Source organism: Phasianus colchicus, chromosome 12 (genome assembly GCF_987193195.1).
Source record: "Phasianus colchicus chromosome 12, bPhaCol1.hap1.1, whole genome shotgun sequence".
Lineage (NCBI taxonomy): Eukaryota > Metazoa > Chordata > Aves > Galliformes > Phasianidae > Phasianus > Phasianus colchicus.
In genome coordinates, this window is record NC_143447.1 from 1,894,406 (window position 1) to 1,905,806 (window position 11,401).

General features: G+C 61.4%; 1 protein-coding gene across 14 annotated transcripts; it reads right to left on the reverse strand.

Moving 5' to 3' along the window:
• Nucleotides 1-1,382: 1,382 nt before the first annotated feature.
• Nucleotides 1,383-11,084, reverse strand: CELF6 (CUGBP Elav-like family member 6). 14 transcript variants are annotated; one of them, XM_031616249.2, is made up of 13 exons: nucleotides 10,817-11,084; nucleotides 8,792-8,874; nucleotides 5,912-5,960; nucleotides 4,808-4,936; nucleotides 4,649-4,728; nucleotides 4,109-4,252; nucleotides 3,833-3,977; nucleotides 3,602-3,751; nucleotides 3,438-3,500; nucleotides 2,681-2,758; nucleotides 2,451-2,594; nucleotides 1,700-1,854; nucleotides 1,383-1,561 (listed from the first exon to the last, which is right to left on the reverse strand). In XM_031616249.2, exons 1-12 carry the CDS (start codon nucleotides 11,082-11,084, stop codon nucleotides 1,727-1,729), a joined length of 1,461 nt encoding a protein of 486 aa, XP_031472109.2. In that variant the 3' UTR covers nucleotides 1,383-1,561; nucleotides 1,700-1,726. The 14 variants fall into 14 exon arrangements, with proteins under 14 accessions (XP_031472109.2, XP_031472108.2, XP_031472119.1 ...); XM_031616248.2 differs by having other exon boundaries at nucleotides 2,681-2,761; XM_031616259.2 differs by having other exon boundaries at nucleotides 2,681-2,761; nucleotides 4,808-4,933; nucleotides 10,817-11,046.
• Nucleotides 11,085-11,401: the final 317 nt, after the last annotated feature.

Sequence of the window (11,401 nt, forward strand, 5' to 3'; positions counted from 1 at the left end):
CGGAGGGACGCCATGGGGACAGGAGCAGAGACACACCAAGCAAGAACTGCACCGGACTGTGCTTTATTTCAGCCGACACAGACACCAACAATGACAGAGGTACAGACGTCAGCCCGCACAGCCAATTCCCACTGTGTGGAAACCCCAAAGAAAGCCGCGAGATGGGGGGCTCGGCAGGGTGGAACAGAGGCAGCTTCACACTGAGATGAACCCAAACTAAATCAGCCCGACAGCCCATGCCTTGCCTGCTCCTGCTGCTCGGGCTCGGGGACACATTCCTTTGGGAAATGGCAATTCCTGGGAAAAGCACAAAAAAAATCCCCAAAGGAGCAGCTATATACACAGGTTGGGTCCGGGTGGGTCCGCAGCATCTCCTCCTCCAAACGCACGGCTGGTGTCGGCCCGGCTCGCGGCAGCCATTGCTCCAAAGAACAAACCAAGGTGACCATTTTGACAAAATAATTTTATTTCACTTCGCTTTGTTTCTGCCGAAACCTCACATTTTTTATTTAATTGTTTTTGGCTGAAAAACAAAAGAAAACAAACAAAAAAAAAAAGAATTCACAAAAGAGCCAAAGAAGCAAATCGCTTCGCCGTCTCCCGCAGGCGACCAAGGGCTCTTTTGGCCACGTTCACCCCCCAAAATCCCCTCTGTGTCCCCCCTGGCGCTTGGCCACAAATGCCCCCCACACCGAGCCCTTGAGCCGTGCTCCTCCCGGCGCCGCTCGCAGCTCATGCGCCCGAGGTGTTTCATACAATTTTTTTTTTCTTCCTGTTTTTTAAGTTTTTGTGTGTGTGTGTGTGTGTGTGTGTTTTAAATTAATTTATTTATATATATATTTAAAAAAGCAATAGTCCTTTGGTCCCTAAACTCTAAGGAATGATATGACTCTGAAACAAGTAATCCTATGTCCCTGTGCCAGTGACAAGCAGGGGGAAGCGCGTGTCCCGCTACCCTGCTCCATGGGATATATATATATATATACTTATTTATATATATCTTCTATAAGTCCAACATCCTCTTATCCTTTTTCTTCCCTCTTTTTCCCAGCCAGACGTGGAAAAAAAAACACCAAGATTTCCCTTTCCAAACAAGCATCCTCCAGGTGAATCGCCCGAGGCCGGTCTCGTCCCGCTGGCTTTGGTTTATAATCCATCCGGAGCCTCTTTTCTTCATTCCTCTTGGGAAATTTGTAGCAGCAAATGAGTGCTTATAAAAGGTAGCTCACATCCCAGCTGCCCGGGCCTCAGTCCTCTCCCGGCAGCAAATCTCAGCCCCAACGCCGCGTCGCTCTCCTCCTTCCTGCCTTCCTCGCTCTCTCGTTCCCGTTAAGAAACAAACAAGACCGGTTGGAAAAAAATAATCAAAAAAGAAATAGAAAAGCTACGACCAGAATGGCTCTCTTCTTCGCTTTTTTTTTTTTTTTTTTTTTTTTCCTCCATCAACTCTTCCTCTTCTCCTTCCTCCTCCTCCGGGATATGTTGCAAAGAAAGAGAGTTACGGGTTTGGATACTGCACTTGGGGAAGGGAGAAGTCGGCAGACACCGCGGGACGCCCGACCTGCAAGACAGCAAACGTGCCGTGAGCGATCCAGGCAACGGCTGACCCACGAAACCCACATCAGCGTGGCTTTAACCAAAATAGCCACTCTTTATGCCAAGATAAACAGGCCTGTGACACTGCCAGGTGCCTTCGTACCTCTCTGCAGGGCCAGGGTGCCAGGGGTCAGTAGGGTCTGTTGGCATCTTTCGGCCGCTTTAGCTGGACTTTTAGCCTCTTCATGCCGATCTGGAAGCCGTTCATGGCCTGAATGGCTGCCTGAGCGCTGGTCGGATTGTCAAAACTGACGAAACCTGGGGGTGAGGGGCAGGGTGACACGGGGAGACGGTTTGTCACTGTCAATGCCACACCAAGCTGCTTGACTTCAACAGGGTCATGACATAACTTCACCATGGTCCCCATGTACCTCACTTAGCCAAAAAATGGCCTCTGGAACGTGGGGCTGTGGGGCACTGCCCTACATTGCATGGCACTGGGTGACGGCACCTTCAGGAACACAAAGTTTGTGGAGACACTGAGGTGATGGGGTCGGGGACTGTGGGGTGAGAGGATCTAGAGGAACACCGGGGTGATGCAATTGGTGGGTGACAAGGCCTACATGGGGTCTGCAGGGAAACTGAGGTGACTGGGTTCCCAGAGACACAAGGTCTGTGGGGACGTCGAGGTGAGCAGGTCTGTGGGGACAGTGATGTGACAGTGGGGACACCAAAGGACATGGGTTTGCAGGGACACTGGAGTGATGAGATCTGTGGCCACCAAGGTGTTGCATCAAAAGCATGAGTAGTATGGCAGCAGGAGGGTATGTCCTTCTGTCCCCACATGGTGTGGTCCTTCAGCCCTACGGTGACAGCCACCACGCTGCTCTGGGCTTCACTACACGCTGACTTACCAAAGCACTTGCTCTGGTTGGTGGCACGATCCACAAAAACTTTGGCAGAGATGACATTGCCAAAAGGCAAGAACATCTGTGTGAGCTCCGCATCCCCGAACTCCTGGGGCAGGTGATAAATAAACAGGTTACAGCCCTCTGGACCTGGGTGACACACAAAGGACAGGGCACACATCAGCTGCCAGGCGGGGGCCACCGGCAGCGCGCGGATCGCAGGGTGCCCCCCTTACCTTCTCGCTGCTGCTGCGGGATGATGGGCGCTTGCTGGGGGAAGGCTTGGCTGATGGGTGCGTAGGCAGTGGGATATGCTGCTGGAACAGAGAATGCGGCACTGAAACCCCGACACAGGATGGAAACTGGTCCCCACAGGGATGTCTCCTGCTCCTACGCATCCCCAGAATGCTGGGTTTGGTGGCACAGAGGTTCAAGCACCCATGGGTACCGCCCTGGTGGCTGCTTCCCAAAGCCTCGTCTCTCCCAACCACCTTCTATCAGGAAGCAGAGGGTTGGGTGTTGTGTGGTGTGATGGTTCAAAGTGGCAATTGGGGTTCAAAACCCTTTTTGAGGTGTTTGCTCCCATGGTGATGGATATGGCAATGGCTCCCCCAGGGGGGATGCTGGTGGGACCAGGAATGTGCCATTACTGAGGAAGAAAGCAGCACATTCAGTTGATTTTTATCAATGATCAGGTCAGGGGTCAAGAACTTGGTTTTCTGGTGAAAATTTGGAAACAATCACCAGTGCTTCTAATTAACTTTCCTCCAGTCCATCTCCAAAATCTGCTGGAGCACCAGCATGAGGGCAATAAGAACACAATGGTTGGGATTAGGGTACTATGCTCTGAATCGGAATCACCCCCATCACTGCCCCACAGCTCCCACACCTCACACTTGCTGCATCAAACACAGTAACGTGTGCCCAGTTCACTCCCAAACCGCAAAGAGCAGAGAGGGGAGAGATGAAGAAGTGCAAAGCCAAGTATGAGACCTGCATAGTGCTGCATGCCCGCGTAGGCTTGCTGGAGGGGATCTGCCACTGTGGGGCTTTGAGCTGGGAAGAGAAAAAGGAGAAGGAGGAGAGTAAGCAAAGGGAAAGCCAAGGACGGCTCCCAGCACTTGTTGGGAACGTGCCTGAGCCCCGCGGGGCGGTACCTGGGTAGGGGTGGATGCCGTTGGTGTAGATGGTCTCGGAGGTGGGCTGCCCGTTGGTCTGCGGCGGCAGCGGGCTGAAGCCATTCACGCCAATAGGTGTGGCGATGCTGGGCACGGGCGCCGTGCTGATGCCAGGCGGGGTGCTGGTACCTGGGAGAGGAGGGAGGGAGGCTCAGTGCCGCTGCGGCCCCACAGCCACCAAGGGGGCGGCTGGAGGGAGGGTGGTCGTACCTGAAGAGGGGGTGAGGGGGGCGGCCACCAGCCCGCTGACGTTGAAGGCGGCCATCTGCTGCATCTGGGCAGCTGCAATGGCGGCCATGGGGTTCAGGCAGGTCCCCTGCGCCGCTGCCATCAGGGCCGCCTGCTGCTGCATGATCTAACAGCGGGCAGCCGAGGAGAGAGGGAAAAGCGAGTGAGGCACAGAGGAAAAAAGGAGTGAGGAGGGCAGATCAGCATGTTCTGGCACATTCCCCCCAAAATCAGGTTCTGTCCCACGCAGCCCCGTACCGCCTGTGTGTAGGCCCCGTAGGCGCCGAACTGGATGGTCATGGGGTTGAAGATGCCCAGCTGCCCCGCCATCTGGTGCATCCGCCGCAGGGTCCTCTCCTTGTCCGTGTCCGCAAATTTCACCACCAGGCTGGATGAGGCGCCCTGTGGCACAGCAAGGCAGGGCTGAGCGGGGCCACGACCACATCCCCACCACGTCACCCCACAGCAACCCAGCACAGGGACACCCCGCGGCCGCAGCACCCTGGGGATGCCACTTGGGCCGGCCGCAGCACGCAGCAATCAATGCGGGGTTTAATTACAGCCCTTTTCCCTCCCGGCAGCCGCTCCCTGACCGCCGTTTCCTTTCCCCCTCATCTGCGGTGTTGAACCTTCGTCGTTAATTAAACCACACCTTTCTCCCACAGCCCCTTATGCCCACCCCTGGCGTGAGGCAGGGATGAACCCTAGGCGATCCGGGCACACGCCAGGATTGTGATCCAATTAGACTGATCAAATTAGCCGGTGATTGGATTAGGGGACAGCGCGGCCAGCGCTTACCGGCATGGTCTGGCTGCCGTGCAGGCTGCTGATGGCGGCTTGTGCCTCGGCATGGCTGCTGTACTTCACAAAGGCACAACCTGCAGGCAGAGGGACAGGGAGAGTGACGAGAGGTGTTTGAGCAACGCCTCGCTGCCAGGCCCCGCTCCCTGCTCCCACCTTTGCTTGCCCCATCGGGCCCACGCAGGATGGTGCATTCCTCAATCTGTCCGAAGGGCTCGAAGAGGCGCCGGACATCATCCTCGCTCTGCTGCTTCCCCAGCATGCCCACAAAGAGCTTCCTGTCTTCTGGAGGCAAAGCAGAGCTGTCAGCGGGGGGAGCTGCACAGCACACATCCCCTCCCCGTCCCCGGTGTGCAGATGGCTCACGGAGGGAACAGCAGCACCGCAAAACCCAGTGGTGAGGATGCAGAGCACCCTACAATGTGCACGCGTGGGGAAGCCTCTCCTGCTGGGGGTGAGGCAGAGCTGGGGCTGTTCCTGGAGACCACGATGCCGTCCTGTACCACGGGTATGCGGCCAGGAAACAAAAGGAGCCCCAAAACACCAGCAGTGGTGTCTGTGTGACAGACCATCAGGACAGCCCGCAGTCCATGGCCATGCCCGAGGGACATCGATAACCAGAAAACAAGGGAAGGGAGAGTAAATAATGAGGAGTTCGTGATTATTACCAGCATCTGCCTCGCGCGGTCACGCACTCCCACCGTGCGCTAATGGCATTTGACAAAGAAAATAAGGTGCCCTGTCGGAGCGTTGCCGGGGAAATGCAGAAATAACGGCGGGAGGCGACAACAGCGCGGCCGTCAGCACACAGGGAATCAGCGCTGGGATTGGGGCTACACACTGCTGGTCACACATCAGCCAGCATCTGCCGAGGGGCCCTGCAGCTCCTGGGCGAGGGGCCGGAGCATCTATCGACCTGCAACCCGTCCCCAGTTAGGTACCGAGTGGGTACTTTACTTGCAGGTCCTTCCAGGACACACCCAGACCGTGCTCAGGACCGGGTGCTGCATGCACGCACGGCCGCTCTGCACACAGGGATGGGCACAGATGGCCACCAGCCAGCACTCACGGTCACAGTGCATTTGCGGTGCTGCTGCGGTCCCCCCAGGGCCATTTCCAGCCTCCGGGTTTCATCGGTGCGATGAGAGGATGCCAGGTCTCAGCCCTCTCCCTGACCTACAGGCTGTGGCTCAGCACACCCCTCGGTGCCGCCATCCCATCACCCCCAGGTGCCCCCTGCCCTTGGGGGGCTGTACCTACCTCCTCGTCCCTCGCTGTCCGCCGGCTTCACCTGGATGGGGCGGTTCATCTGCAACACACAACCGGCAGCGGGCGGTCAGCACGGTGTCACATCCTGGCAGACGCCGTACATGGGGCAGGGTGGGCTGTGGGGATGGTTTGCCCTCGGCCCCGCAGGGCTGGGCGCGTTTTGGGGTGGTCAGATGTCCAGAGCCACCTGACGCAGACACGTGGTGGCTCCCAGGAGCCCGTCACCCTGCAGCGGGGCTGTACGGGTGTGGGTGTGACACACGCCTGGCACGATGTTGTGCCCACACCTGTGGGTGTGACATGTGTGCCCTGGGACAGGGGGTCAGCATTTCCCCACGGCCGTGCCTCCCCACGCAGCACGGGGCCACCCTTCCCCACTTCTCCCCCTCCTTTTCCCCCTTTTTCTTCTGAAAAAGTGCGACAATTACGGCCGTTTCCATGGCAACAAGCGTGCTTCCCCCGCGCTGATGTGCTTGATAGGGTCGTCACGGCAACGGCCGTCACGCGTGATGGGGCACACGCCTGCGGGGCTGGCACGCGTGCAAGGAGCGTGCAAGCGGTGTGCGGGTGCTGCACCCCAAAATGCCACCGTGGGGCACCCCCAGAGCCAGGTGGGGGCAGCGCCAGCCCCGGGTGGCGATGAGGAGGAGGAGGAGGAAGGCTCAGGAAGAAGAGGAGGGCGGTTTCCACGGCAACCGCCTCGTCTCCAGGGAAACACGGGGAGGAGATGTCAGCGCGAGGCAAGGATGCTCCGGGGAGGGACCGGGCTGGGGGGGACCTCAGCCCTGAGGTGGCACCGAGGGACACAAGGATACCTGGTCCCCGCCACGGCTGGGAGGGGCGAATCCCATTTCTGGGGGGATAAAGGCGCTGTCCCTCGGCCGACCCAGCAGCCACATTCACCATCACAACGGCCGTTGCTGGAAGGCCGTGGGCATCAGCCCACCTCCCCCTCGCAGCAACCGCCCCGCTGCTCGGGCAGCTCCAAAATGGGGTCTGGGCAGCGCTGCTTGCACACACACCCCCGTGCACAGCCCTCCCAGCACAGCACCCCCCGTGCACGCTCACACCCACACGCTGCCGTGTGTCCACGTGCCACGCACACGTGTGCACACGTTTGCACACCCCTGGGGCACAGCTGCACCCACACCGTTGGTGTGAACCGGGTGTGAACGTGCGCGGCACACGCTTTCACACTCACATGTACAGTTACACGGCTGCACACCCAGCACCACCAACTGCCGCTTTCACACTCAGCCGCCCCAGAGGCAAAACCGTGCCCGGAGCAGCGCACAGCGTGCGTGCAGCACCTCTGCGTGCACACCCCCTCGCACTCCTCTTGCACACCCCTTGCACACACACACACACGCAGGCTGGGGCGCGGCCCCCCCGCAGGACGGGACCCCCCCAGCCCCACCCGCCGCCCCCCCGCCCCCCGCGGTGCAGCCGCGCTCCGCACCCACCCGCACACCCCCGCACCCGCAGGGATGCACCCGGCCGGGCGGGGCCGTGCCGGCAGACAAAGGCGGGGGCCCTACCTCGATGCAGAGCAGCTTGGAGCCCGCGGGCACCCAAAGCACGGGCGGCCGCGGCCCCGGGGCTGGCACCTGCGGCAGCTGCATGGCTCGGCCCGACTCGGCTCGCTTCGGGCCGGCCCGGCCCGGCTCCACCCTAAGCGGCCCGGCTCGGTTCGGTTCGGCTTGGCTCGGCTCGGCTCGGCCCGGCTCGGCTCGGCTCGCGCAGCGGCGCGCGCGGGAGGCGGGGCGAGAGAGGGGCAGCCGCAGCCCCACCGAGCCGAGCCGGGCCGGGCCGGGCCGGGCCGAGGGGCGGGGCCACTGGAGGCCACGCCCCCCGCCGCCAGGCCACGCCCCGCACCGCGCCAGGGGCGGGATCCGGCCCGGGGGGTGGCGAGCCGGGGGGTGTGCAAACAGCGGCACGGGTGTGCAAGCACAAGATGGGGGTGCGAGCACCAGCACGGCCGTGCGAGCACAAACCCGCAGACGCGTACCCACTCGGCGTCACGCCCGTGGACAACAGTGCGAGCAGAGCGTCACGGCACCAGCACCACACCGCGGCTGTGCACCGTGTGCACGCGTGTGCGAGGACACGCGGTGCATGCACTGCAAAGAGGCGGATGATGGGCATGCGTGTGCCCAGCACGCGTGGCACCGTGCAGACCGCCTCAGCTCCCCCCCCCTCCCCGCAGGGCCGCCCCGGGGCTGTTCACTCTGGAGCCTACTGATGGCGGCCAGGCTGCGGGGGGGGCACGTTCCTCCCAGCCGTAACAAAAGGCCTCTTCGCATGCCCAAGGTTGGTATTTATATTTACGGGGCCCGCGCTTTCCCCAGCCAAGCGGCGGCCCTATTGATTTTGATTTAGAAGAATAATTAAATATTTATTTTCACTTTGTTAAAGCTCGGGAGGTCAGAGCCCGCAGAAAGCACAGCGGCACGCAGGCGGGAGAAAAATCAATGCTTGGTTTGCGGCCGCTGGAGCAGCTCCTGTCCCTCACACTGGGCCTGCGCTGCACCCCTGGCATTGGTCACCCACCAAGCCAGCCCTGGGGAGGGGGATTGCTTAAATGTGATGAGCCCGTGTTTAACGAGGCCACGTTTGAGTGTGTGCTCGGGACTGATGGAGCTGGTGTCAGGCTCAGTCTTGTGGCCATGCTAGCGTTGTCCCCAGGCGCTTGACTGAGCACCCAAACTCATCACAGCAGTGACAAAATCACAGCTGAATCCTTGAGGCAAAGTGACACCTGCGCACGTTGCCTTGAGCCCAGTGCAGCACCCATGCCATCGTGGGTGGACAGGAATAGGGCGATCTTGTGCCCCCAGCCCAAACCTCGCCCTGATTTCTGCCATCACTTACCCCTGGCAGTGTCTTCTGCTCATGCAGAGCGCTCTGCGCCTTCAGGGCCGAGTCACGGGCGCAGTAGGTGAGAAAGGCACAGCCTGCAGAGATGGGGAGACAGCGTTAGTGGATGGGAGACACCTGCAGCAAGCCAAATCCCACCACCCAGAGGCTACTGCAGCACTGGGGTGCGCTGCCACCTGGCCACCCCAGCACCCGGCACCACATCACCCATCCTGGGGCCACGTGTGCACAATAGAAACCGCTAGACCTCAGCTCAGCCCCAAAACGGAGTGGTAGATATTAATGCAAGAAAGGCAGGATGGAAGGAGGGGGAAAGCCAGAGCGTGCAGCCCCAAGCACAGCACCAGGGAGCCCTGCGGGAAGCCGCAGCCAGCGTTCTCCAGGAAGCGCATTTCCAAGCGTCAACGCCGCGCACCCCGGAGCTTCCTCCTTGCTGCGGATGGCGACGGCGCTCCGGCTCCTCCAGCATCACGTCGCGGCACTTCGGGAGCAGGAGCGTGCCTGGGGTGAGGTTTTCCCACGCTGACTCACGCTGCCAAGCACTCAGACCCCACAGCTCGCGTTGGGGGACGGCCGGTCCCTGCCCTGGCCCCGTGCTGCCACGTCGCTCCCCATCCGAGGGCTCCCCGGATTTACCGAGGTCACATCCAAAAGCTTCGGAAAGTGATATTAAAACAGCAGCAAAACAGTTTCCCTTCAACAAAGTAAATATTTAATGAATAAAATTGACATTGATGCATTTTTAATATTGGCACAATTAAATCCGCCAGCTGATTAAGTATTAATAACTCTTAATAAGTACAATCAGCGTGCCTCGGAGGAGAGGGAGCGCCGCAGCGAAGCGGGGGGTGACGAGGATGGGGTCCTTCACCCCCCTTGGGGCAAATCTGTGCTGGCGGGAGCAAGGACAGAGCCCTCGGCTAAATCTGAGGTGGAGAGGGGAGGTTGATGCTGCGGCTCGCTTCAGCCCGAGCGCCGGGTCCTTCCCAGCAGCCTGCGTTTCCAGTGTTTACCATCTGTAATCAAGCTGGCTTCCTCCGCTCCGCTCGCCTTGCCTTTGATTTTCCTCCCTGCGGGCAATGATGGGGACGGTGCCCAGGAGAAGTTCGGAGGGCAGTGACGATGGCAGCAATTGTGCCCGGAGGCTCACCCTGAGCACGGATGGCATTCGAATTAGAGCAGCATCCGCAGTCACGTCGTGTTCCTGGGCCATGGTGGCCAAAGCTGATGCTAGATGAAGAGCTGAGGGGCAGCACGATGCAAAGCCCCTGGCTTGGGCACAAACACGGCTTCAGAGGCATTTCAGAGGCCACGGTGCCAAGAACGAGGGAGTCTGGTGGTCACCCCACCTCATCGGCGCATTGACATCCACCGGCGCTGAGTTTCAGCTTCCAAAATATTCCCAACGAGGCAGGTGCTGCCCACGGCCCGAGGACACGCCAACAGCTTGCAGAGGAGCACAGGGCCCTGTCCAGGTGGCAGCCGGAGCTCCAGGGTCCCACGCTGGTGCTGCAGATCCAGGCGGTGCCCCCAGCTGCGGGGGGCTCTGGCCCAGGGTGCTCCCATGGCAGCTCCCAGCCCCCAGTGGGTGTCCCCATCCCGGGCATTCGTTCCTCTGCTTCAGATGGGTGCCTCCAGCTCACGGTGCCCCACCTCAGGGGTAAAGAACCCAACGCAGGGCTACACCTCCACCTCACGGCTCCTTCACTTCAGCGGTGCCTTCCCCACAGGGGTGCCTCTATCTCATACCTAGGGTGGTACGCGGGGGCAGCTCCACCTCGGGGGTAACGTCACCTCGTGGTGCCTTCACTTCAGGGCATCTCCAGCTCACGGTGCCCACCTCAGGGCTGCACCCACCACACAGTGCCCACCTCAGGGCTGTACCCACCTGCTGTCGCCCATCTCAGGGCCGTACCCACCTGGCAGCGCCCACCGCAGGGGCATCTTCCCCTCACGCTGCCCACCCCGGGGACGCCCCCTCCTCACGGCGCCCATCCCGGCCCCGGCTCCCCGCCGTACCTTTGTGCATGCCGGTGAAGCGGTCCTTCAGCACGGTGAGCTCGTAGATGCGGCCGAACTCCTCGAAGAGCGGCTTGAGGTCGCTCTCCTCCAGGTTGCGCGGGATCTGCCCCACGAAGAGCTTGATGGCGTCGTGGTCCTTCATGGCGATGGCGCCGGGCGGGTGGCTCAGCCCGTTCACTCGGCCGCTGTTCGCGGTGCTGAACGCCGCCCCCGCCGGGCCCGCCCCCGCCTCCGCCGCCGCCACGCCGCTGCCCGCCGCGGCCATGGCCGCTCCGCCGCCGCCGCCGCCGCGCCCCGCCCCGCCGGCCCGGCCCGGCCCGCCCGCCCCGCTCGGCGCCGCTCGGAACCGTTCGGAACCGCTCGGCGCCGCTCGGCTCGGCCCGGCCGCGCTCGGCCCCGCTCGGCTCCGCCGCCGCCGGCCCGCTGACGTCAGCCGGCCGGCCCCGGCCGGGCGCGAGGCATTAGCATAATGAGGCGGCGGCGGCCAATCCCGCGGGGGGGCCCGGCCCCGCCCCCCGCCCCCCCGCCCCCCGGAGGCGGTCCCCGGTCTCCGGCCGTCGGCGGCTCGGCGTTGACACCCGC